At 58.8% G+C, this 25,844-nt stretch overlaps 1 protein-coding gene across 4 annotated transcripts in view; it reads left to right on the forward strand.

The window, feature by feature from the left end:
- The window catches only part of TRPM2 (transient receptor potential cation channel subfamily M member 2), a 50,190-nt gene continuing 24,346 nt past the window's right edge, over positions 1-25,844 (forward strand). The window contains exons 1-13 of one of the 4 annotated variants that reach the window (XM_067035227.1): positions 28-128; positions 1,491-1,648; positions 6,489-6,749; positions 7,540-7,628; positions 11,570-11,738; positions 12,969-13,149; positions 13,683-13,849; positions 15,425-15,605; positions 16,638-16,699; positions 17,829-18,029; positions 22,011-22,113; positions 24,244-24,365; positions 24,592-24,930. In XM_067035227.1, coding sequence (XP_066891328.1) covers positions 6,576-6,749; positions 7,540-7,628; positions 11,570-11,738; positions 12,969-13,149; positions 13,683-13,849; positions 15,425-15,605; positions 16,638-16,699; positions 17,829-18,029; positions 22,011-22,113; positions 24,244-24,365; positions 24,592-24,930 — 1,788 coding nt within the window. In that variant the 5' untranslated portion in view covers positions 28-128; positions 1,491-1,648; positions 6,489-6,575. Of the gene's footprint in view, positions 129-1,490; positions 1,649-6,488; positions 6,750-7,539; positions 7,629-11,569; positions 11,739-12,968; positions 13,150-13,682; positions 13,850-15,424; positions 15,606-16,637; positions 16,700-17,828; positions 18,030-22,010; positions 22,114-24,243; positions 24,366-24,591; positions 24,931-25,844 lie in introns of all 4 variants that reach the window. The other 3 variants (XM_067035229.1, XM_059064828.2, XM_067035228.1) reach the window with 3 other exon arrangements.

The following is a 25,844-nucleotide window of genomic DNA, read 5'->3' on the forward strand; positions in this document are numbered from 1 at the left end:
GGCTGCGCTCTGCGGAGCCGTGACGCAGAGCGCGCTGCGGGGCCCGAGGTGCGGGCGGCCCCGCGGGGCCGGGGCTGCAGTCCTGCGCAGCGGCGCGAGAGACGCGGGGGCGCGGGCCTCCCGAGCAGGTAGGCGCGCCGGCCGGGGTGGAGGACGCCGGGGTGCGGCGAAGGCGCGGCTCGCGGGGAGGACGCGCAGGGGTCCCGCGGCGCCGGTCGGGCGGCCCAGGCGGAGCACAGGCTGGGCTTCGGGGCGACTGCAGGCTCTGGGGTCTGAGGGGGCTGCGGCGGGCGTGCGGGGACGGGGGCAGGCACCCAGGCAGCGCGGGTGCGGGCGTCCGCTGGGCTGCGGCGCGGGACGCAGGCGCTGCGACAGGGCTGGGCGCGGTCTGTCCGGGGGCGCCGTGTCCCAGCTTGGGGAGATCAGGGACTTGGCCATCGCAGGCTCTTGCTCCGACAGCCCCCCCCGCCCCCGCCCAAGACCTCCCGGCCCACTTCTGTGGCTGGTACTTCCTTTGCCCCTCACCCCGCGTGTGGCTATTTATAGTCTGGAAAGTGCTTTCACAGCCAGGATTTCAAAGGATGCTGGAGCGGGAGCCGCTGGGAGCAGCTGCAGGGTTTAGAGAAGTGGAGAGGGGGGTGCACGTAGGGCCGCAGCCAGTGTGCCCAGGCCCGCTTGCGGTTCTATTTCCTGGTGAGTCTTCTGGGCTGGGGAGGGTGGAGTACCAGGAGGAGCCCTGTCTCGGTGAGTCCCCGTGGTCCTGACCCGTGGTCTTGAGTGGGACATTCACCCCCCCCTCACTCCCCTCCATGGCAACAGCTTCACATTCTTGTCCGTGTCCTGTGCTAGGTGACGTTTGCGGGGGTGCGTGTTGTGTGGCCGTATATCCAGGCCTATGCAGTCAGATACTCTGTCTCTCTCTTCTTGGAAGTCATTTACTTTTAGAGTTTTCTCAACACACCTGTGCTAATTGCTTACGAAGAATTTTAGCTATAAAACAGGGTGGCCAAATTTGCTTTTAGGTGATATGTGAAGAAAGCAACTGATGATATGATTTTGGGGAGAAGAACCCCAGAGAAGGTCGGATGGGGGGCTTTGTAAGGTCATTGTCAGCCCTGGGTTTCCGGACTCTCCCAGGGCCTAGGCTGGTGGACAGGGAGCTGGGCATGGCGGGGCTGGGTTGGGGGGAGGAACAGGGGGAGGAGGGAGGGCAGGATCAGGCCAGCGTCCCCCCTGCAGCTGGGCGTGGGAATGGTTACACATGGCTGGCTCTGTCCCGTGAAGTCTGATGGGGTGCTGGGTGGCAGGAGTGGTGTTTGACACGTTTCCCGGGGACCTGTCGGCAGCTGGGATTTGAGAAAATCCGCACAAGCCTTGCGGCTGTGCTGAGATGGGCAACTGGCTGAAAGATGTGAATCCGAGCAAACGCACTTGAGCTTCTTCAGACCAAGCCCCTTATTGCCCATCCTTTTGCTCTTTGGCCTGTACAGGACCGAGCCTTGGAGAGGGGGCGGGAGCCGCCTCTAGTCCAGGTCCCCTCACAGACCAGCTGCCCGGCTGTGCGCTTTTCAGAGCCTCATTTTCCTCTTTGCTCACCTGGAACATTTCCTGCTCATCTCCTTCCCTGAGAAGCTGGTCGTGAGGCCAGGTGAGCTGCTATATAGGACTGCAGATGGCCCTGTAAGGGCCACACAGGTATAAGACCCCCTCCGCCATGAGTGCTGTGCCAGGAAGCCCTGGAGGGGCTGCAGAGACAGCACTGCTCACTGCCGTGTCTCCGTCCATCCAGGCCACTATAACAAAATTCCACGTTCGGTGGTTTATAAACAGCAGGCGTTTATTCCTCACTGTTCTGGAGGCTGGAAGTCCAAGATCAAGGTGCCCGCGGGGTTGGTGAGGGCCCCCTTTGTGTGGCAGGGAGCTCTCGGGGGTCTCTTTTATAAGTACCCTGATCCCATTCACGGGGGCTCCACCCTCCTGACCCTCCTGACCTAACCACCACTCAAATGCCCCATCTCCAAATACCATCGCATTTCGGGGGGCGGTTTCAACGTAGGAATTTTAGGGGAACACAGACCATAGCATTCTGGCCCCCCAAATTCATGTCCTTCCCAGATGCAAAACACACTCACTGCGTATCCCAACAGCCCCCAAATCTTAACTCATTCCGGCGTCCCCTCCAAAGTCTGGGTCCCAAGTCTCCTCTAAATACTACCTAAGTCAGGTGTGGGGGGACTCGAGGTAGATTCACCCCGAGGCAGAGTCCTCTCCGGCTGTGAACCTGGGAAAGCAGACAATGTTACCCAGTGCAAGTTCGTGTGCCCGACGGACGCACAGCGAGGCCGAAACCAACCGAAACGTCGGAGTCTGGAGCAGAGAAAGGTTTTTTGCAGGGCTGAGCAAGGAGATGGGTGGCTTGTGCCTCCCCAAACCCCAAACTCGCCAACGGCCTTCAGCAAAGCATTGTTAAAGGCCAGGCGGCGGGGGGAGTCACAGGGTCTGTGATCAGCTCGCGCACGGTTCTCTGATTGGCTGACGATGAGGGAAGGGGCGGGCTCGCAGGGGCTCACGCGGTCACTGCTCAGGCTCCGCTAGGTCTGGGGGCTACGCGCCCACAGTCATCAAGTAGTTACCATCTTCCGTGTGGTGGGGGCGGGGGCCGGGTGGTTTCACAGATGTGAAACCATGCAGGAAATGTACAGCAGAGGATGTGGGGAAAGGGCCTGTCCCCGGAAGGCGCCATAGGGTCCTGCGTGCGTACAACGACACAGTGGACGGACCGGCGTAAGGAGGACATTCCCGTTCCGAAAGAGAGAGGTTGGAATAAAAAGGAAGGTGACAGGTCCTGAGCAGGTCTCAGGCCTTGAGGCCCACTGGGGGGTGTCCTGCCCCTCTGCTTTGCTGGGCACCGTCCGCTGTGCACGCTCCTGGCCCGGAATCACAGGCCAGGGGCTCCACCCTGCACCCCACGCTGCCCTCGAGGCAGCCCTCTGCCGGGGCGCGTGCCCTGGGCTCTGGGCGCCTCCATCCTTCAAATCCGGGGGCAGGTAGCCACGCCAACCCCGGCCCTCCGGGGCTGTGCACGCTTCCCATCGGCAGAGACAGCATATTGCAGGCGCTGCCACACCGGGCTGGCTGGGGCCACGCTCCTGCTGAGGAGCCCAGCGTGGGAGGGGGGCAGGGCAGCTGGGCCCCCCTTTGAAATCACTCTGGCCCTCATATGCCCTCCCACTCTGGGCCTGGGCTGGGAGGGCAGCCCGTGAGCTCCTGAACGCCTAGGGGTCAATCTTCCATTGTCGTGGACGTGGGTCCCGGCTTCTGTTGACATGGCTGACCGGCCTCCCCGGCTGGAGGAAGACAAAGAGCCCACCTACGTCCTCAGCCAACCTGGCCACACCCTCCATCTTCTGCCCTGAACAAGCTTTCTCATTCCTTTCCTTGTCCCTAGGCTGAGACTCTCCCAACTCTCTAAACTCTGAATCCTTTTTGATCAGAAGTCCATCTTTGGTCATTTCCCTCTCCTCGCACTTTGCTATAATACAGCATATCCAAGAGAAGCCTTAGCTGCACTTTCAACACTTTGCCTCGACGCTTCCTCAGCCAACTTTCCAGTTTCATCACTTACAAGTTCTGTCTTCCACAAAACACCAGGAGAGGAGCAGTTCAGCCAAGCTCTTTGCCTCTTTATAACACCATCCCCTTCCCTGCGGTTTCCAATAACATGGTCCTCGTTTCCGTCTGAGACCTCGTCGGAATGGCCTGTGCCATCCACGTTTCTACCAACACCTGCTCGTGACCACTCAGGCTTCTCTAAGGAGGCTGAGGCCCTTTCTCCAGCTCTCCTCTCCTCTGAGCTCCCCTCACCAAACATGCTCTGTCTGTCCGCAGCGATGGAGGAGGCTTTTTCGAGCGCCCCTCTGGACTCTTCCATTCTGCACATTGCTCGGTTCCAGAGCTGCTTTTCCATTTGCAGGTGTTTGTACCAGCAGCCCCTCCTCCCGGGACCCATGTTCTGTGTTATCCCGGTGCTTTTTTCACGGGAGGGAGGTTGGGTTCCTTCTTTGAGCAGGTGTGGGCGCCTCTGGGAGTGACCCTGGCCCAGGAGCAAGGGGGACGGGAGCTGCCCGGAGGAGGGAATGAGAACGCAGAGGTGAGGGTGGCCCGAGCCCCGCACGCCGGCGACTGGGTGGCTGAACCCCAAGTGCCCAGTGTTGAGCTGAGCGGCCCCGAAGAGGGTGGGGTGGACCAGGAGGGCCAGGTGGGCCAGATGAGGGCTGGATGGGTGCCTCACTCCCTGACAAATCCCCGCCCCTCCCTGGAGCACGGGGACCGCATGTTGGCGCTGGACGAAGGGTGTTAGGGAGGGTGAACTCCCTCGGCTGCCCCTCTACGGTTCTTGTAAAATGGACACAAGACAGATTAGCAGGAGAGAAAGAAACTAATTTGAATTCATAGAAATGGCACCTGAGAAGTGGCCAAAGCAGGCAGCTTTTATACTTTTCAGTATAAGTTTGTAAGGAATTGACAGGACAAAGAAACTCAGGTTTTGGGTGCCCAGCGAGTGAAGGATGTAAGCAGAGTTTGAGCGTCAGTCAATGAGAGGAGTCATGAGGTTGGTTTAGCCAGGCTTCTCGGCCCCGAGTTCCCCATCTTTGATGAGAGGGGTGCCCTTCGACCTCCAGGTGCAGGGGTGCACCTTTCACACGGGAGACTCATGTCCTGCTCTCAGGGAGGCAGAAAGGAGCGTCAGAGTGTACCTCTTGCATTGGTCGTTTCTTACGGAACTCTTAATTCAAAATAATCAATATGCCTTTGAGGCGTATTTTGGGGCCACCTACACTGGGCCCCGACGACGGGCAGAGAAAGGCCTGTCCATCAGTGACCGTGATGTGTGCGGGAAGGTGACGTGGCCAGAAAGGGCTTCAGGGCAGGAGACAGAGGGAGACCTTGTGACCTGCCCTCTGCCCCAGATGGCCCCCCTTCATACCCTCGGAGCAGCTGGGTTGGGGGGGTGCCTCCCTGGATGACCCCCTGGGGTGACATGGGGTGACATCATGGGACATCATCCTCCAGGGAAGCCCTGTGGGGGTCACACACGTTTGTTTTTCCTGTTTGTAAACTGAGGGAGATGATCGGGCCGCTTACCGAGGTCTCAGTGATGGAGACGAGGTCAGAGCTGGAGCAAAGGATTTGAGGGAAGGAGATCTGTTCTATTTGGAGGACCTGTGTGATGGAGCGCAGAGCTGTGCCACTTCCTGGAACCTGCTCTGTGGGCAGTGGGGGCCTTTTTCCTTTCTGGAAAACAAAAGAAGTGGACCGTGGGACTTCCCTGGTGGCGCAGCGGTTAAGGCTCCGCGCTCCCAGTGCAGGGCTCCCGGGTTCGATCCCTGGTCAGGGGACTAGATCCCACATGCGTCCTGCAACTAACGAGCCGGCGAGCCACAGCTAAGACCTTGAACAACCAAAAAAAAAAAAAAAGTGAACCATGTCTGGAAACAGGAGGATGGGAGCCCCGCGTGAGCACCACGTGTGATGACTGGGTGATTTCTCCCCCTGCTCTGGGGGCTCCTGGGCACCCCCAGGCACACAGAGGGTGGTGGCGGGGGGATGGCGCTCTTTCTCTGGCCCTTCCCAGTGACCTGAGGTTATGAGTGGGCGGCTGGACCCCGGGGAAGCGAGTGCGCCTCCAGACCGCCCAGGGCCCGGTGGGGCTAGAGCTTGGGCAGCCGGGAAGGCGTACAGACCGGCGAGCAGATGAGGCCCTGCACGAGGACACATCTGACTCGTTCCCCCCGATCCACCGCAGCAGCCCCCGTGGCCTGCTTCTGACCTCGGGTGGCCGTGGGGTGTGGCAGCTTGAAGTGGGATCTCAGTTCCTTGACTGGGGATTGAACCTGGGCCAGGGTGGTGAGTGTGTCGAGCCCTAACTGCCAGACCTCCAGGGACTAGTGGCTATAGGGTCAGAACCCTGGTTCCTGTCTGCTCTGAAGAAAGAAAGCAGCAAAGAGACAGGAAGTGGTGAGGCAAGTATAGAGTTTATTAGGAACAGAATCCCTGCAGATCGACACATGGGTGGGCTCAGGGAGTCACGTGCGGTGGGGTGGCTTAGGTCACTTCTATGGGGCCGGTTTCCAGGTCTTTGTTCCCCTCTGGCCAATCGCCTTGCCCTGTTCCCACATCTGGTCTGACTCAGGGCCCTTCCCTGTGGGCGTGGGCGTCTTCTAGCCAAGATGGCTTCCCGTGCGAGGGTCTCTGGGAGCTTGACAGGACATATTAGGGGCTAATGCCCTCTCCCTTTCTGACGCCCGAGGAACTCTTCTGTGCACGTGCAGTTGGGGAGGTCTCCTTGATCTCAAGAATGAAAAACGTGGTCATCTTATCTTTTTACTCCATCAGACCTTAGCCCCCCTCTGCTCCTGCTGTTAACTTTTCCTTGAAATGTCTAATTGCTCAGCCTGGGTCCCATCTACCTCTTACCTCGCTTCCAGGCCCCTCAGCCTTGCAGGCTGGAGAAAAGCCCATCCTGAGGGGGCAGGACAGAGCCCGTCCTGCGGAGCCAAAGTGGGGCCGTCGGGATGGAGCTGGCCATGCTGAGGCGTCGGGATGGGGCCGGCTCCAGGCAGGAGGACGGCTTCGGGGTGCAGCCCAGGAGGGTGGCTGACCTGGGCACGGTCCCCAACCTCCGGCAAAGCAGCAGCAGCCTCTGCAGGAGCAGGAGGCCGCAGTACCCCTTCGGCACCTGTGAGAAGGTAGGTCCGGGGGTCGCCGGGTCTGCCAGGGCCCCGGTGGGGTACAGTGAACACCCGGGGAGGGCAGAGACCGGCTGAGCTGGGGGCTCCAGCCCAGAAAGGCCCTTTAGCGGAGGGGACTTGGAGAGAGTGCTGGGTGGCTGGGTCTGTGCCCGGGGACTGTTCCTGTCCTTGGTCTGCTCGGGAAAGCGCTGGGTAGGCCCTAGGGTCCCGGGCCGCCCTCACAGAAAGCCCTCCACCCGCATCACTGTGCAGCGACTGCATGTCCTCTCCCAACGGGGAAGGTCCCGGGCACCCTCCAAGTCCTGGGCTGGCTTCACGGAAAGGCCCGGCAGGCCTGTGCTGGAGACACGTGAATGTCACAGCCCCTGGTCGGGTGGGAGGAGGGTGTCTCACGTCTCAGCCCGCAGTCCCGCGGGACATAGGCAGGTATCCTGACCCTCAGTGGCCACCTTTGCACCACGTGGCGCTGTTCCCGAGGAAGGGCACCCCGCCTGCAAGCACAGTGCTTCCCGGTTTATAGGCAACGTCGACCTATAGACTGTAAAGGGCCGTGGACATTCCCTGGGGTTCAGGACGAAGCGATTCCTCGGGCTGGCTCTCCCCTCCTCGATCTGCCGCCGAGGGCCTCCAGCGGGTGCTGGGGGGGGCTCGGGTTCCCGTCTCCGAAGAAAGACCCCTGAAGTGTGCCAGGGCGCACAGACGGGTCTGAGCGAGGCGTGGGATGGGGTCTTTGCAGGAGTGTTGATTTGACTATCTCAGGATCTCAAAGTGCCCTTTCTACCCTCAGCAAGGAAACCTTAGTTCATGGATTCCTGAGAACATCAAGAAGAAAGAATGCGTGTACTTTGTGGAAAGCTCCAGACTGTCCGATGCTGGGTGAGTGGCTTGTTCTTGTGATGGAACAGGCCCCTTCCCTGTTCCATTATGTGGCATGGCTGATCCGAGCAGGGCCGACCGGGGGCGCCTCAGTGGGGGACAGCCCCTGTGTCTGTACCGGCCTGGGAAGCTCACAGTGTTTCCACGTACCCCACAAACAGGGTTGATTCGTGTTTGCATTTCTCCTCCGGACACACCCTCGTCTGCGCTGTGCCACAAACGGGCCCCGCTCTTTCTTACTCCCGCTCCTCTGTCACCTGGTGATGCCGCCTCTGCCACGGAGCCCTCCCTGACCGCGCCCCGGGAAGTAACCTCTCTCTCCCACTACACCCCGTGTTTCTCTTTCATGCCAGTTGCCGACGGCACTGCAATCGTGTGGCTTTGCGGTCCTCTCTGAGCCCTGACGGTGTCTGGGTTACTTTACTCCTTCCCTGCAGGACAGATGGCCGGCATGGAGCTCAGACTGTGAGCAGTTCAGGGAGGACGGGTGTCCTCTGCGGGGCTGGTAGAAGAGGATGACGATCTGGAACCGGACGTGCACGGTCGCCGACGGTGATGCTGGTTCTGGGGCCCTGGGATGTGCCCAGGGTGTCATCATGAAAGGTGCCCCGTTTGAGAGTTCACGCTCTAGCTTGGCTCCCTTTCAGAGGAGAGCCCTCCTTTCTCCCGGGGTAGTGGTAGGGGCGGACCCCCGCGTCAGAGAAAGTGGCCGCCGTGCTCCAGGTGACGGCCTCAAGGCTGGCAACCCCTCAGGTACTTGGTGGTAATCAGAGTGCAAGTTCACACCGATTATCCTGACAATATGCAGAGAGTGCTTTGCACTGAGGCCTCCAGTTTTAGTTTTTAAAAATAGGTTTATAAAAATAGCCTCAGAGGCGACTCGTTATACCCAAGCTTTCCAGACGGGAATCACTGGTGCCGAAGCGCTCTGAAGACGGTTACTGCGGAAACTGGGTCAGGTTGGTAGGGGTTCGGGGGCACCATCCGTCATGCCTCTGCCCCCTTGTTTCCTCTGAATTCTGAGCCAGTGGAGAAACGTCCACAGAAGTCAGTGAGGCTTGGGGTACAGTTTGAGACGGACACGGGGCTCCCTCCTCATTCAGCGTCTCTGTCCCGCTTTGAAGAAATGGTGGGTTTGGCTCTGAAACGTCCAGAAGCACCTTTCTCAGTATCAGGAGCCACGCAAGGAGCAGCTGTGGTGGTGGCAGGTGCAGTGGCCCGTCACTCCGACGTTGCTCTGAGTGTGTGTAACTCCCTGTGGTGGCTCCTTCCTCATTTGTCCCGAGGGGCTGGCGGGGGTGCCCCCCTTCTGCCCATGTCGGCCATGAGCGCAGGAGGAAAGTCTCTGATTATTCAGTTTCTGGGTCAGCGGTCTCGGTGCAGTTTCCTGCTTTGTGTCCGGTCGGGGAATGGCATGTTGACTTAAGATCTAATCCCACCAGGGCGGCTGCTTAAAGAGAGGCGGGAAGGGGTCTGTTCTAGGCTAACTGTTAGAACCTCTGAGAAGGTTTTGGGTAGCCTTGGGCCAAGCTGGAGTGTGAACTCCCAAACGGGGCACTTTTGGCGATGACACCCGGGGCACATCCCAGGGCCCCAGGACCAGCATCGCCGTCGGCGACCGTGCACGTCTGGTTCCAGATCGTCATAAGAGGGGTCCTCGTCCTGAGGACCCTCGTCCCCGCCTCGGACCCAGCTCTCTCCTCCGTAAGTGGAGGGGCTTTTACACGAGGTGCTCAGAGAGAACCCTGTGAGACTGCCAGTGACTTGAGTCCCTAGGGGTCGTAGAGGAAGGTGTACGGGGTGGGGGGGGTGCTGGGAGCTCCTCATGGCCGGCACTGTGCTCCCAGCCCTGGGGGCCCCGGCCTGAACGGTGGGACCAGGGGTAGCCAGGGACGCGCCTTGTGGGTGGAGAAAGGGCACCCAAGTGAACCCAGGAGACTGGGGTACAGGGTGGGCCGTGGCCCTCTTAACCTGTCCTTGGTTCTCTGCATGGTTAGTTAACCTCCACGAAGTTTATAAATTATTTCCTCACAAGTTTTGCAAGCTCGAGGTCCGACAATGTACTATTTTTCCCATTTAACGATTGAGAAGTTGCGAGTCAGAAGCCCCTATGGACAAACACTCCGTAAGCAGCAGGGAAACTTGTTGGCTCTCTCTGAGTCCAGTTGTGTTTCCCACATGTCATCGGCTCAGCTCTCACCTGCTTTTGGACTTTTTTGGTTTGGTCTCATCTATATCTAGTCTTCTAGGTCACTTGTTAGTGGCAAAAGCAGGACTCTAAAAACATGTGTAGATTTCCGGTTAAACAAGCTGTAAAGAACACACTTGCTGTCTTCTCCCTCTCCTGCAACCCCAAAGAACAGCCGTAAAGGAATAAAACGATTTCAACCCATGAAGACAAAGAAGGCAAGAGAGGAGGTGACAGTTGAAAAGAGGTAGCAGGGCATTCTCTTTGGAGGACCACATGTATCGTGCTAGCCCTGTGTCCAGAAGTTTCTGCTTGGAGCCTGCACTGTGTGCTTTTTAAACCTTTTTACTTTGAAATAACTATATATTTACAGGAAATTGCAAAGATACTGCAGGTAGATCCCATGGTCCCACCAGTGGTTTCACGGTCACCTCCTCTTCCCCACCATCCGTAACCCCTAGCAACCACTCATCTGCTGTTCAGCCCTGTAACTGCTTCCTTTCCAGAACGTCGTATAAATGGAGCCAGACACAGTGTGACCTGTTGAGATGGGCTTTTCTCACTCAGGGGAATGCCTTTGACATCCGTGCGAGTCGTGTGTGTTGGCAGTTGCCTCCTGTTTGCTGCCAAGGAGCAAAGGGGCCGCCATCACAATATTCGTAGTGAGGTTTCTGTGGACGGCAAATACTGGGTCTTATTACTTTTTTTACCTACTCCGCCCGTCTCTCTTTTTTTTGATCAGTGTATTTAGAACGTTACATTTAACGTGACTGTTGATATATTAGGACTTAAGTCTGCCACTGTATTTTCTTGTTTACATTTCTCTCTGTTTTTCTTTTCCTGCCTTTCTGTGGGTGACTTGAATAATTCTTAGAGTTCCTTTTTGATTTTTCTATGCTGTTTTTGACCGTATCTCTTTGCATAGCTTTTTTTTTTTTTTTAGCGGTTGTTCCAGGTATTACGTTATATATCCACAACTCATCCCGTGTTACTGACATCTCCTTACCTGCTGACGTATCCAAAACTCATCAGAGTCTCCTGGTGTTGACATTTACCAAGTTGGATGAAGTGTAGAAACAGTCCCACCTTTTACAACACTTTGCCCTTCCCCGTTTTTAATATAATTATTTACAAAATTTCGTCCACATGCACTGAGAATTATGTTAGATCACGGTGCAGTTTTTCTTCAACCGTCACACATACTTCAGAAAATTCAAGAGGAGGAAAATGTGCTATATTCACCCATACTTTTACTCTTTCCATTGTTCATTCTTCCTTTTTAATATTCCAAAATTCCTTCTTTTATCATTTTGTTTCTGTTTAGAGACCCTTCTCTAGCCAACCTTTCTGGGGTAGTTCTGTTGGTGACAAATTCCCTAGTTTTCTTGCATCTGAGAATGTCTTGACGTGTGAAGGATATTTTTGCTGGATGTAGAATTCTGGGTTGGTAGTTTTGTCTTTTGAAAAATGTCGTGTCACTTCTTTCTGGCACTTGTTTCTGGCTCTGATTCAAAGTCAGTTGTTGGAATTATTTTCCCCTAATAGGTAAGGTGTCATTTCCGACTTTCAAGCTTTTTGTCTTTGTCTTTAGTTTTTAGAAGTTGGACGATTATGCGTCTCCACCGGCTCTCGGCTGGGGCGCCTCGTTCGCCCTGCTGGGCCGCCAGGCCTGACCCCTCTGGGCCTCCTCTGACACCCACAGTGGGACGGGGGCAGGCGCTGGTCACCCCCGGTGACCGAGTGGCCTTTGCAGGAAGGTGGTGTGTGAGTGCGGCTACACGCGTGAACAGCACTTGGAGGGGGCCACCAGGCCCCAGGCCTTCCAGGGCGAGGAGTGGGACCCGAAAAAGCACGTCCAGGAGATGCCGACAGACGCCTTTGGTGACATCGTCTTCACGGGCTTGGGCCAGAAGGTGGGAAAGGTTGGTTTCCATGACTCCGTGGCTCTTACTGTGGACAGAGCCCACTGTGGTGACCGAGGTGGCTGGGGCTGCCTGGGGTGGGAGTGGGAGGGTGGCGGAAACCTGGGGCGGAGCCCGCCTGCCCAGCACCGAGGGCGGAGTGGGTGGGGCTCGCACGGCCCACGGGAGACCCGCGCGGCGCCCTCAGGGGGCAGCCAGGGCTGGTGCTCTGCAGGGTGTGGGCGGGGCAGCCCAGATGGCTTCTGTCACTGCCAGGAGGGCGTGGGAAGAGTACATGGGACACAGGTGGGTGGGGGTGGGGGAGGATGGGGTGAGACCCAGGAGCAGAGGCGAGAGTCCTGCCAGCCGGGGCGGGGGTGCCAGGCCTGCCCGGGGGCACGGGGGCAGGGAGGCCGCAGCAGCCGGAGGCCCAGGCCCCGCTGGGCTCCCAGCTGCTACAGATTCAGAGGGATCGCTGGACCAGCAGCACCTCCAAGCAGAGTTTTGGACCCCACCCCAGACCCGCTGAATCAGAGGGCCAGCCACCCTGGTTTTAACCAGCCTTCCGGAGGGTTCCGTGGCAGCTCTTGGGCTGCACTGTCCTGGAGGGTCTGGTGTAGCCACTTACTTCTGTGCTGGGGTTCTGGGACCCTGAGCTTCTTGTTAGCCGGGTGTGACCTTTCCCCTCGACGACTCTGGGTCGCTGAGCCGCTGCCCACTTGGCCAAAGAGGCTGAACAAGGAGGGTGGGGCCGGGGTGGGCACCGGCCCCAAGCCCTGCTCCTCGTGAGCCAGTGTCGGTGCGATGCCAGGCCCCTCCAGCTGGCTTAATCTGAGAGGGGGCGTCCTCTGCGGAGCATAGGTGGGAGCGGGGAGGGAGGAGGCGGTCTTCTGCAGCATGGGGGCAGGGCAGGCGGGCCGCAGCGGGTCAGACCCCACGGAGGCGATGGCGGGCGTGGCCTTCCAGGGAGACTGGAATCCGGCCTGGGGCCCAGGCTGGGGGTGCCCCCAAAACAGGGGCCAGGGGCTGGTCTCCTCTGGGCAGCCTCCCTCCCTTCCCTGCCCCTGCCTCCCCCTTCCCTCAATCAGTGTCCTGCTCGGGTGCGGCCGCTTTTCCTCGCTGGGTCTGGACCCGGGTGTGAGTATCCACCCGCCCTGCTGGACTCTCAGACACCGCTGATGCAGGACGGCTGGGTTCCGGGGCGGGGCTGGCCGCTCACTGACCCCCTGGCGTCTTCTGACCTCCCCGCAGTACGTCCGCCTCTCCCAGGACACACCCTCCAGCCTGATTTACCACCTCATGACCCAGCACTGGGGCCTGGATGTCCCCAGCCTCCTCATCTCCGTGACGGGCGGGGCCAAGGACTTCAACATGAAGCCCAGGCTGAAGAGCGTCTTCCGAAGAGGCCTGGTCAAGGTGGCCCAGACCACAGGTAGCCCCGGGGCTGGAGGGACCAGGGCCCAGACCACAGGAGGGGCTCAGGCCTGGGAGTGATGGGCGGGAGGGAGGGTCCCTGGGAGGCCAGGTCGGGGCCTCGGGGGTCACCGAGGCCGGGCCCAGGCCAGCTGGGGTGCGTCCGGTCCGACTCACCCCACCCTGTCTGCTGCTGTGCTTGGCTTGCCCATGGCAGCAGATGCAGCTCTGGTTGGCTCTCCACTAGTGAGGCTTTGCAATAGACGCATTCAGAGGCGGTTCTGAGATGCCGTGCTCCCGAGAGCAGGGAGGTGGGGAGAGAGGGCAAGGCCTGCCGTCAGTGACGGGGGTCCTGCTCCTGTCCCCGCCCCCGCCTGAGCAACGTGGGGAGCCACGGCTCCCAGCTGCCGCAGGAGGACGTGATCGTGGCGGGGCTCCCCTGAGGCCCTGGCTTGGGGTGGAGGGTCTGCAGATGTGGGGCAGTGAGCACCGGAGGCGCCCAGGGTGTAGGCGTCGGACGTGTGCATGGCAGGGCCCCCTGCTCCTTCCCAGGGGCCTGGATTATCACCGGGGGCTCCCACACGGGCGTCATGAAGCAGGTGGGAGAGGCGGTGCGGGACTTCAGCCTGAGCAGCAGCTACAACAAAGGGGAAGTGGTCACCATCGGAATCGCCACGTGGGGCACCTTGCATAACCGGGAGAGCCTGATCCACCCCGCGGTGAGCTGGTGGCTGCTTCCGGGGCGGGCGGGGGCGGGGCGCAGCGGGGAGGCCGAGGGGGGTAGAGGACCTTAGCGGGTGCTCAGCGGACAGGCCACCACCTGGGCAGCAGGGTAAATGCGGTGTGGAGGGGAGCGGCTGGACCGGGACGCGGGAGACCCAGGCTCAAGCCCCCACGCCATGGACCCTGGTGACCCCAGGCGAGTAGCTACCTTGGTTGGACTCTGGCTTCCTCCCTTGAGATCACGGGATGGGTCCACACGAGAGCCTCTGGAGCCGCCACTGGTCGGGGGCTCCTCCTGACGCCGCCCTGATGAGAAATGGACTTTGCAGAAGGCGGTAGCTTGGCCGGGAGCATCTGGGTCACCAGATCCCAGGGCCTGGCCTTCTAGCCCAAGGAGCCGCGGCACCCTGGTTCCCCTACTGAAGACAGAGCCTTCCTGCGTCCGTTCACCTGGGTGCAGCCCTGAGGAGCGATTGCTTAAATGTGGGGATGTGAGTGGAAAGGATCATTCGATTCATTCAGTGAGATTTTGGAGGACAGTAGAGGTGACATAGTGAGCACATGTCCACCTAATTCACGGAGTCAGGAAAGTTTGGGGGAAACCCTGGCCCCAAAGACAAGTCTCCTTGACTTGCTGAGGAGACGTTATTATAACAGCCCCGCGAGGGGTGGTTTATGAACGAGCCCTTCCCGGCCGGTGGCGGCACGCCTTCGCTTCCTGGGGAGAGCATCCTCTGGAAGGGGATTCCTCGTGTCCGTCACAGACGCTTGTCATCAGGCCCGTGTGCCCCTCGGCCCTCGTCCTTTTGTGTCAGCGTCACAGATGTGCTTAGCGGACGGGACCCGTCCTGTCTTGAACGCTTGTTCTACGGAGTGGAAATCTGAGGCCCCGGGAGACCGGCTGACTTCCAAGATCACTCGGGACGTTTCTCCCCATTTTCGAGTTCAGAAGACTTCCCGCGATACCACCTGCCATCCTCCGTGGACACCAGGGGCCGTGTGCGCGGGTCCGGCAGCCACCCCTCCTGGATCTGGGTCCTGGGGCTGCTGGGACAAATGACCACAGAGCTGGTGGCTTGAAGCAGCAGAAGTGACTCTCTGGCATTTCTGGACACCAGAACTCCACGACCAGTACCACCCGGTCGAGATCGGGATGTCAGCGGGGCCAGGCTCCCTCCAGAGACTGCGGGGGAGAAGCTACTCCCTGCCTCCTCCAGCGGCTGGCGGCTGCTGCTTTCCTTGGTTTGTGGCCGCACCGCTCCGGTCTCTGCCTCTTGGTCACATGGCCCCCTCCTCTTCCTCTGCACCCTCTTCTAAGGACACCGGTCATGGCGTTTAGGACCCACCTGGATGACCCACGTTAATCTTCCCCTGCTAAGATCCTTCGCTTCATCACATCCGCAACGACCCTTTCTCCAAATGAGGGAACATTCACAGGTTCCAGGCATTAGAGCCTGATATCTTGGGGTGGGGTCACTTATGCAGCCTGATGGAGTTCCTGTTCTTGGTGGGAAAGGTGTAGAGCTTTCCGTCTGTCCGTCTGTCCGTGCCCACCTCCTCTCCGTCCCCAGGGCGGCTTCCCAGCTGAGTACATCATGGACGAGGACGGCCAAGGGCACTTGACCTGTCTGGACAGCAACCACTCCCACTTCATCCTCGTGGACGACGGGACCCATGGCCGCTACGGCGTCGAGATTCCCCTGAGGACGAAGCTGGAGAAGTTCATATCGGAGCAGACCAAGGAAAGAGGAGGTGAGCAAGGCACGGTTTCCAGGGTGCTTGGGGGGAGCGGGGAGCAGGCTGGTCCAGGTGTCTGGGGCTCCGCTGGCCGTGACCAGGACGTTCGGCAGGTGGGGTGCTGGGGGGCTGTGGTCAGAACACATCTGGATGTCTGTACGCTTGTTCAGGGGTTCATCTTCTTGCATCCCTTTTAACCACAGCAGAAGGAAAGTTCGGGCAGGCACTGAGGTCATAGCATCCTACGGCCACTTCACATCACAAACACGTCTCAGTTCAGAAATCAGAGTGGGCAGTAGTCAAAGCTTGGACCCTGACATCTCCTCCCTTGTGGGTGGGATGGGACGGATTCTGGGGTGTTCGGAGGTCACATACACAGGATTTTGCACACGATTTACAGGTTGGTTGGACACCTTTGAGCCGAGGTTTTCAAGCTTCATTGCACATCAGGGGTCCCCGGAGTGTGGGTTCACCCCCAGGGTCTCTGATTCACAGGTCCGGGTAGTAAGGACTTGCATCTCCCAGTCCCCAGGGGACACGGATGCTGCCGGCCTGGGAACCACACCTGGAGAACTTGTTTTGACCAAGAGAAGCTGGGTGGGGAGCGTTGGGGGTGTGTGAGTGTGTGGGGACGGCGAGACCACGTGGGCTCTTGGAAGGAATGTTTGCTTCCCAGGGAAAGATGTTTCTAGAATCTTCACAAGCCCTCCTGGTTACCAGGCTGGATGAAAGGCTGAGGGTGGGGCTGGCCAGAGGACGGAGTGGCGACGCCGTACTCCCGCACCACGCGCGGTGCCCGCTGGCTTGACGTGTCCCCAGCCCTGCCCAGATTCGAGGCGCCACGAAAGGGCTGCCGGGAAAAACAGGCTGGCTGCAGTGGCCAGCCGGGCAGAGCAGACCAGCTGGGGGAGCCCTGGGTGCTGAGGATGGTCTACAGCCCTCACCTTCCCTCCACCCCAGAAAGGGACAGGAGTGCACTCGGTTGGGCTGCAGCTGGCAGGGGTGGGGGGCCCACGAGCCTAAACGGGGCTCTGTGCTTCCTCCTAGGCGTGGCCATCAAAATCCCCATTGTCTGCGTGGTGCTGGAGGGGGGACCCGGCACTCTGCACGTGAGTCCTGGCCGGGGGGGGCGGGGGTGTGCGCTTGGGGGTCAAGTCCTGCTGCGGGTGGGACGGCTGCCCCAAGTGCTGTCACCGGCCCCCCAGGGGGGTCATCAGCAAGAGGGGACAGGCATCCTGTCCTCGGGGTGGGGGGGTCGGAGCCCCTGGAGTGGCCCTGCCGCAGGAGGGGTGCTCTGGCTTTGGCCCTGGGGCTCGACCTGTACAGAAGAAAGAGGGGCTCCAGAGGGGACGGGGGCCAAGGTGGAGCCCATGCCCCCGCTGCAGGTTCCCTGGGCAGCCCATGGGGGGTTTCTGCAGCTCTGCACCCAGACTCCCAGGCGGGGTTCTCCAAGTACAGCCCTCGGCTCCCCCTCAGCCCCATGGGACCAGCAGCTAAATGTGAAGCAGGGCCCTCAGTGGCTTTGACATGCTGCCGTGGGCCTTCGTTCAGAACCCACTCCCTGGCGTGGGATGGGCCTCCCTAGTGGAACGTGGGCCAACTTGACCTCTGCTGTAGTAACACACGACGACATCCCAGCCTGCAGATCTGGGGCAAGAGCACGGCGTTCTGTTTATGGGACCATCGAAAGTGTCTGTTGATGTTTAGTAACCACAGGAGGTCAGCACAGGATCCTGGGGTCGCTGGGAGGACGGGGTGTGTCTGGTCCCCACCCTCCCTCCATGGCTCTCCTGCAGCATCGCCCAGACGGCGTCCCCAGGCCCAGGGCAGGGCGTCCCTCCTGCTGCGGCAGGGCCCCTTCCTCAGATTGCTCACCCTGGGTCCCCGGGGGTCTCCCTCGGTGTCCTGGTTAACGAGGGGGCGGAGCTCTGGCAGTGCCCCTCCCTCCTGGAGATGCTGCTCGCGTCCACACGTCAAAGGGGGGAAACATCCAAACCTTTCGTGACGGTGCTGTTGAGTGGTGGGCCTGAAGGAGGTGGTGTATCGGGTGCGCATGCTGCGCGTGGCGGGATTAGCCGCTTTCCCCTCTGGGCAGAGTGGGACACGCTCCCAGGCAAGTGTCTTCTGGAAGCTCCGCAGCAGCCGGGCATCAGCACTGTCTGAGCGTGTCTGTGTTAGAAGGTGTCCGTGCGGGTGAGGGGTCGGGTCCCGCGCTCACGCTCAGCCCCTGTGTTGCAGACCATCTACAACGCCATCACCAACGGCACCCCATGCGTGATCGTGGAGGGTTCGGGACGAGTGGCTGACGTCATCGCCCAGGTGGCCAGCCTGCCCATGTCCGAGATCACCATCTCCCTGATTCAGCAGAAGCTGGGCCTGTTCTTCCAGGAGATGTTCGAGACCTTCACCGAAAGCAGGATCGTGGAGTGGACCAAAAAGGTGAGGCACGTGGGTGCATCGGTCACCAGGCGTGGACCTGCAGCCAGCAGCCTGGGAGGCGGGGCCGGGACACGCCAAAACCAGACACGGAGACGCCGGCGGGCCTGGGGCGGGCGCGGGAGTGATCTGCAGAAGACGGGGGGCTGTGAGCCCCGAAGGCAGTGGGCCCAGGGCGGGTGGGAAGCCCTGGGCTGAGGCAGCAGGCTGTCCTCGAGGGAGGACGTGCTCAGCCTCTATCCTACAGAACGCCGGGCCTGGCCGGTGCCGCAGGGCTTGAGGCACGGCCGTGCCGGGAAGAGGCCCCTGCAGCGCTGGGCGGGCAGGAGGCTGGTGCCGAGGCCCTGGGGGCGGCAGAGGGGTGGGGAGCCCAGATCCCGGCGGAGGGGTGCTGCCCTGGGGGCCTCAACGCCCCTGGGGAGATTAGTGGAGACCTTCTGGGGCCGGCAAGGCGGGCAGACGTGCCAGGTGGGGGCCCGTGCGTGGTTCCGGGAGCTGTGCAGTGATCTGGGGGCCGCTTCACGTGCACCCTTAGATAGAGGCATCGGTGGCCCGGGCCCATCCTGGGACCAGTGATCTGGGAGACCCCCCTGCCCCATCTCCAGGGCGTTTGGAGACTTGAGACCTGGGAGGGAGCTAGTTACGCCCCAAACGGGCATCCTTTCTGCCCTGTGGGCAGGAGGTGCTGAGTGAAAGCACAGGGAGGTGGGGACATGACCCTGCGGTGACAAGTCCGGAGACAGACCACTGGAGGGCGGCCTCAGCTTTACCTCATGTGCCTGGCTGTCCTCTCTCTGTCTTTGTTTTGTAATAATTCTACATCTGTGGAAAAGCAGCACAGGTAGTGGAGGCCTTCTGTCCACCCTTCGCCCAACTCTACTGCTGCCAACATGCTACATAAGCCCGGTGCATTTCTCAGAACCCAGAAGTGAGCTCTGGTTCACCCCTGTTGGCCAAAGTCAGGCTGCTCGGATGTCATGTTGATCTACTAGTGGCCTTTTTCTGTGCCGGAATCCGAACCATTGTCTTTTTTCTTTCTTTTGTGTTTTTTAGGTGTGACATTTTCTAACTAGCCCACCGGATTCCAAAGCTTTTCTGGAACGCCATCCTGTGAACTGGATGAAAGTGGGGGCTGCTCTGGTTGTGGGGTGCTGGGGGCTCTGGGGCCTCGCTTTCTGCCCAGCCCCTCAACTCCTGAGCCGTGAGCCTCGTGGGGGCTCCCACCCCCAAGAGCTCTGGCTTGGGCCCTTCTTCTGACCCAGGGAGACCATGGCTGTTACAGCCCAGCACCGTAATTGCCCTGCATGTCAGCATTTTTGCTTTAAAGTGCATTGGTATTTGCTCTTTCATAGCTACAGTGGGAGATAACACTGGTTACAGATGGGTGTAGACTTTGCCAGCATCCCTTAGAGACGGGGTCCTCGGTGGACCGGGGACGGTGGGGGTGGCGTGGAGAAATAGCGCAGCAATGTGCATACGGAAGTCTCTCCAGGTCCTGAAAAGAGGGCGTTTCTCTCTCACGTACTCTGAGGCTGTTTGGCTCCGCTGGGTGATCTGGGCCGTTTGGAATGGGCCTCAGAATTGGCCGTCTCCCCAGTCCAGATTTCGGGGGCCCTGGTGGGCTCTGCAGAAGGACCCCCACCCATGGCCATGGCCCCAGCCTCCAAGGGGGGTAGGTGTGAAGGAGAGCGCTGGCGGAGCCCTGATCACCCACGAAACCCTTGGCCGGCAGAGAACCCCCGCACCTGCGGCCCCTGTGGTCCTGCCGATCCCGCTGTCCGGCTGCACCCGCCCCGAGGTCGCCTGGCCTCTGTTTCCTGGCAGGATTCTCTGTGGGATGGGGGCAGTCAGTGCCTCTCTGACCCTCAGTTTCCCCAACCAGTTGGGGCTGACAAAGCAGTCAGGCTCTGTGACGTTCATCCAGCCAGGCTAAAGCCAGGCTGTAAAAACTCATGGAAACTCCGTTTTAAGTGCCTGACATGTGCTTTTCAGGGTAAGTCTGTGGAGTAGCTTAGCTCCCACCGTGTCCAATTTCGGGCCATGTGGACGGTCTGTGCCCACCAGCCAAAGACCACGGGGAGGGCTGGGAGCCCGGATGGGGGCTGGGGAGGGGGAGGGCAGCGGGCCCGCTCCGAGGGGAGCCGGGCAGTTTCTGTGGGCAGCACAGTGACCCTGCTCTTGTCTGTCTCCTGTGGTCTCAGAGGACCTCCTTAGAAGCCAGTGTTCTGTGAGATGGTTTTTGCTGTTGGCATCAGCCCAGCTGCCAGTGGAGATGGTGGGGATTGGCTGGCCGGCCCTGGGGCCTTTGCTCAGTTAGTCTGTAAATTATTCAGGCAATTCTCAGAAGTGGATCTAACCTGCCAAGGTCTAAAGGGGCCTGTGTTTTCAATCCCTTGCCAAGTAGAGGCCTGAAAGTGGTGTTTCATACACGCCAGTCTCAAGCCAGGGCGTTGCCCTCAGTGTTTGTTCTCGTTCAGTGGGGAGAGGACCCCCAGAGCCGTGATCACTGATTCACTCCACAAACCTCAGGGCTAGTCTGCCCCATGGCAGGTACTTGGGGTGGCCCTTGGAGGATGTGGACATCTGCCACGGGGGTCTCATTGCCAGCCCGCGGCCAGCACCACATAGCTGGGGTCGGAGGAGTCGCTGGCCCTCTCTCAGCAATCCCGTTTTCTTATCTGCAAAATAGGGGTAATTGGTACTTAAACTCAGAGGATGGAGCAAGGTCACCTGGGAGGGTGCGAAGTGGTTGGTCGGTGCATACACACTGACAGTAGCTACTTCATCCTGTGAATCAAAGGCCGGGTTAAATCCCGGAGCAATTTCGGCTGGAAGATGGGGTTGGGGCTGGGGAGAGAGACCAGGGGTATTTTGGAGTTGACATGAAAGCTGGGCCCCGAGGGGTTAGGGAGGTTGGGGTCTTAGAGGCGGAGGTGGGGTGTGCAAGAGGCCCTCTAGGTGGGAGCGGTGTGTACAGAGCCGGGAGCTGCACGGCCAGGCTGCGAGAGGAGGTGGAAGGCAGGTGGGGCAGCCAGGAGCTGGGGGAGGAGCCTGAAGCTTTGGGGGTGTGGGGAACTAGTGGAGGGCTCCCCCCGGCCTCAGGGTGAAGGGTTCAAGGCGGGGCAGCTACAGGTGGCAGACACGGCAGCTGAGAGATGATAGATCCCTATAGGTTATAGCTAGATAGACAGGTAATAGGCAATAGATGATAGGTAGACAGATAGATAGATAAAACAGATAGATAATAGATAGATGATAATAGATAATAGACAGATAATAGACAATTGACAGATAATAGATAATAGATGATAGATAGATAGATAGATAGATAGATAGATAGATAGATAGATAGATGGATTGGAAGGGTGGGTAGGTAGCTAGGTGTATAGATAAGTAGGTAGATAGATACATAAGTAGGTGGGGTGACTAGCTAAATAGATGCATAGGGTAGGTAGGTAGATATATAGAAGGGTAGGTAGGTAGGTAGGGTAGGTAAGTAGGTAGACAAGTGGGTAGGGTGAACAGATAGGTACATAGATACATCCACACACATACCTACATACATACCCGCACACACACACAGACTGATGGATAGCTGGGTAGGTAGGTAGATGACTGGCTGGACGAGAGGATGGATGGATGGACGGACAGGTAGGTGGGTAGGTCCTCCCCCAGGCAGGAGGACCCGGGGAGAAGTCTTCAGTGAAGCGATGCTGAGTGTTGACCAGCGGCCCATCAGTGAGGGGAACTCTCCACACTTGGGCTGTGTTTTCCACCCCGCGGGCCGTTCGCAAGCGCACCGTGTGTTTGGTCCCCATGCATCTCTCATCTGCACCGCCGGGGGGGGCGGGGGCGGGGGGGGCCTGCTCCACAAGCAATTAGGACTCCTGCCTGGGGCTCCGGCTCCAGGCCCGGGGCCCTGGTTCTGTGGGCGCCCTTTGGGGGGGCAGCGGGCAGCTCACGTGGGGACCGTGTCTCTCGCAGATCCAAGACATCGTCCGGAGGCGGCAGCTGCTCACTGTGTTCCGGGAAGGCAAGGACGGCCAGCAGGACGTGGACGTGGCCATCCTGCAGGCCTTGTTGAAGGGTGAGGGTCACGCAAAGGGGGGACAAGGGGGAGGAGCCAGCTGAGGGTTCAGGACCCCGAGTCCCAGCCTCCAGGAGCCAGAAATGCCACCCGTGGGCAGGTGCGCTGGTCAGAGGGCAGCAGGCGGTGGCCCTCGCCAGGCCTGCCTCATGCTCCTGCCGGGCAGCTGGGTGCCCACCACCGATGTTGGGGTGCAGGCTCCTTTCCCAGCTTACCTTCTTCCCTGGAATCTGAGTTCAGCCTGCGCTGATTTACCCCTTAGTGGTCACTGTAGTTTCTCATAAAATTCTAGCATAGAAAGAAAGAAGCTTGGGAGTCTGCCCCTGTCTCCCCGCAGTCTGTCTCGAGTTTAACTCCTCTGCCCCCAGCGTAGGGCGGAGTCCAAACGCAGGGCCCTCGGGACCAGTAGGGCTCTCGAGCGACTTGTGCTCCTCAGTCGGACCTCTGCCCTCCAGCCCGTTCTCCCCGGGCCCACACTTCACCCTTCCCGCTTCTCCCACTTCTTGTGGGGGAGGGAAGCCAGTGCTTCCCTGTCCTTCCCGCCGGTGTTGACATGGCTGAGATATCCCTGGTGCCCAGAAGCCTTTGCTCTGCGCTGAGCAGCACCCCCCCGGCCCCTGGAGGGACGCCAGCCCTGATGGCAGAGCAGGAGGCTGTCATAGCAGAGGCTCGGCTTTCACTTTATTTCTATGCATCCATCCACGCGCCACGGACGCGGGTCTGGGCGCTTCTGCATCCTCGCCAACACTTGGTACCGTCAGTCTTTGAAGCTGTAGCCCTGCTGGTGGCTATGAAGGGAGATCTCGGTGTGGTTTGGATTTGCGTCTCCCTGGGCTTCTTGGCCGTTTGTATTTCATCCTAGGGAAATATCTGTCAGATCTTTTGTCTGTGTTTATTTGGTTACTTGTCTTATTTTTGAGGTGTATGAGTTCTTGATATATTCTCATACAAATCCTGTGTCAGATATATGTGTTGGGCATATTTTCTCTTGGTTCATGGTCTGCTTTTTTTTAAAAAAAATAAACTTATTTATTATTTTTGGCTGCGTTGGGTCTTCGTTGCTTCGCGCGGGCTTCCTCTAGTTGTGGCGAGCGGGGGCTACTCTAACTTGCAGTTCCCGGGCTTCTCATTGCGGTGGCTTCTCTTGTTGTGGAGCACGGGCTCTAGGTGCGCGGGCTTCAGTAGTTGCGGCACGCAGGCTCAGTAGTTGTGGCTCACGGGCTGTAGAGCGCAGGCTCGGTAGTTGTGGCGCGCGGGCTTAGTTGCTCCACGGCATGTGGGATCTTCCCGGACCAGGGCTCGAACCCGTGTCCCCTGCATTGGCAGGCGGATTCTTAACCTCTGCGCCACCAGGGAAGCCCCTCATGGTCTGCTTTTATATGTCCTTCGAGGTGTCTTTGGAGAGCAGAAGGCTTATATTTTAACACAGTTTAGTTTTACTAATTTTTTTCTTTATGATTCATGTTCTTTGCATCCCAAGAAGTCTTTTCCTTTCCCACGGTTGCAAATATTTTCATCTGTTTCATTGTGGAAGCTCTAGAGCCACAGCTTTTATATTTAGGTTTATGATCTGCCTCGGGTTACTTTTTCTGTGTGGTGTGAGGTAAGGGTCAAAGTTCTTTTTTCTTTTTCCCCAAATAACAACCCATGTTTTAAAATGTTAACCCAGCAAGAGCAGAAACTAGTTGGGCAAAATACTTGCACTGAGAACCTGGATGAGGTGGTGGTTTTGCAAACAGGGCAAAGGGAAGGAAACGTGATGGCCTTTGTGGTCCAACTTTTGAGTGTGAATCTGAAATGCCTGCCTTTCAGAGACCCGTGTCTAGTTTAAACTTAGGGTGGGGGCTTGACCAGGAGCTGGGGACAGAGTGGAGGGCTGGGGTGCATGGGAGTGGTGACAGAAACCCAGAGATTCTCTGATTCTACCACTGAAAGGAAAAGGGATTTTATAAAGGTGCATGCAGGGGGAGGGTGGGGGATGGCAGTGATTTGGTGACCGAGCACCTTATCTATTCAATTAAAATGATGGAGACGGGTTGGTGACACACCCCTCCCTCTCTGACTTTGTTAGATGGGAAGTGGCTTTGAGGCCCAGATCAAAGCCCCTGACGCGTGTGCTTTTACCTGCAGCCTCTCGGAGCCACGACCACTTTGGCCACGAGAACTGGGACCACCAGCTGAAGTTAGCAGTGGCGTGGAACCGCGTGGACATCGCCCGGAGCGAGATCTTCACGGACGAGCGTCAGTGGAAGGTGAGGCTGCGGAGGGTGCCCTGGGGAGGGGCTTGCTGGGCCTCGGAACAAGGGCAGGCCCTGAGGTGGCTTCGTCCAGACCCCAGCTCTGCCCTCAGTGAGGGCGGCTGGCACGTCTCCTCCTCCCGAAACGGGAGACGCCGGCATCCCCGTCTCGGGGGCAGTGACATAAGGGTTATGCGGGGCGATGACCAAATGCACGGCCCCCCCCACGTCCCCCTCTCAGCCCTCAGAGCTGTACCCCATGATGACGGCCGCCCTCATCGCCAACAAGCCCGAGTTTGTGAAGCTCTTCCTGGAGAACGGGGTGCGGCTGAAGGAGTTCGTCACATGGGACACCCTGCTCTACCTGTACGAGAACCTGGAGCCCACCTGCCTGTTCCACTACAAGCTGCACAAGGTGCTGGCCGAGGAGCCCGAGCACCCGGCCCCCCGCGTGCGGATGCACCACGTGGCCCAGGTGCTGCGGGAGCTCCTGGGGGACTCCACGCAGCCGCTGTACCCCCGGCCCCGCTCCAGCGACCGCCCGCGCCTCCTGCTCCCTGTACCCAACATCAAGCTCAACGTGAGTGCCGGCTGGGTGCCACACGCACCGCTGTGTCCTCGCAGCTTTGAAACATGAGGTTTTGTTTTCGCTGGGAAAGTCAGCTCGGGCTGCCGTAACACAGATGGGGTGGCTTACGCCACAGGCGTCTTCTTCTCCTTGCTCTGGGGCCTGGAGTCAAGGTCAATGTGTCAGCAGGGGGGCTTCTGGTGAGGTCTCTCCTCCTGGCCTGCAGGGGACCGACCATCTTCTTACTCTGTCCTCACACAGCCCGTCCTCAGTGTATCTGGTATCGTTTCCTCTTCTCCAAGGAACACCAGTCCTGTTGGATCAGCACCCCACTCTCAGGACCTCATTTAACCTTGATCACATGCTTGAAAGCCCATCTCCAAATACAGTCACATTAGGGGATGGGGCTTCAACATATGAAATTGGGGGACACAGTTCAGTCCATAACTCTCCCTTTCTGAAAACCTCCAACGGTACAAAAAGTTATGTGGGGAAAATGCTCTCCCCTGTGCCCTGTACCCCGAGCCCTGCTCACAGGTGTAATCGGTTATCTGTAACCAGGTCAGCATCTCCCACTCGTATCTGTGTGAGATGCATGTGTGTTGCAACAATAGGACAGGGGCTTTTCTAGTCTGCATCCTTATTTGATGGGAATCCCGCTGCCTCTCAACATTAAGTACAACGCTGGCGTTTGTGTGTGTGTTTATGTGAGGGAGCCTCTTCTTCCGACTTATTAAGTTTTTACAAACGAAGCCTCAGTGCCGATCTTTGTCAGATGCCTTTTCAGGAGTTGAACTGCTCTTCTTTGACCTGTGAATTTGGTGAATTATAGGTCGTTATTATTTTTTTATTCCTGTTTTGAATCTCAACTCGATTGCAGGGTAACATGTATTTAATATGGTGTTGGATTCCCAATATTTTAAGGG

Source organism: Kogia breviceps, chromosome 5 (assembly GCF_026419965.1).
Source record: "Kogia breviceps isolate mKogBre1 chromosome 5, mKogBre1 haplotype 1, whole genome shotgun sequence".
Taxonomy (NCBI): domain Eukaryota; kingdom Metazoa; phylum Chordata; class Mammalia; order Artiodactyla; family Physeteridae; genus Kogia; species Kogia breviceps.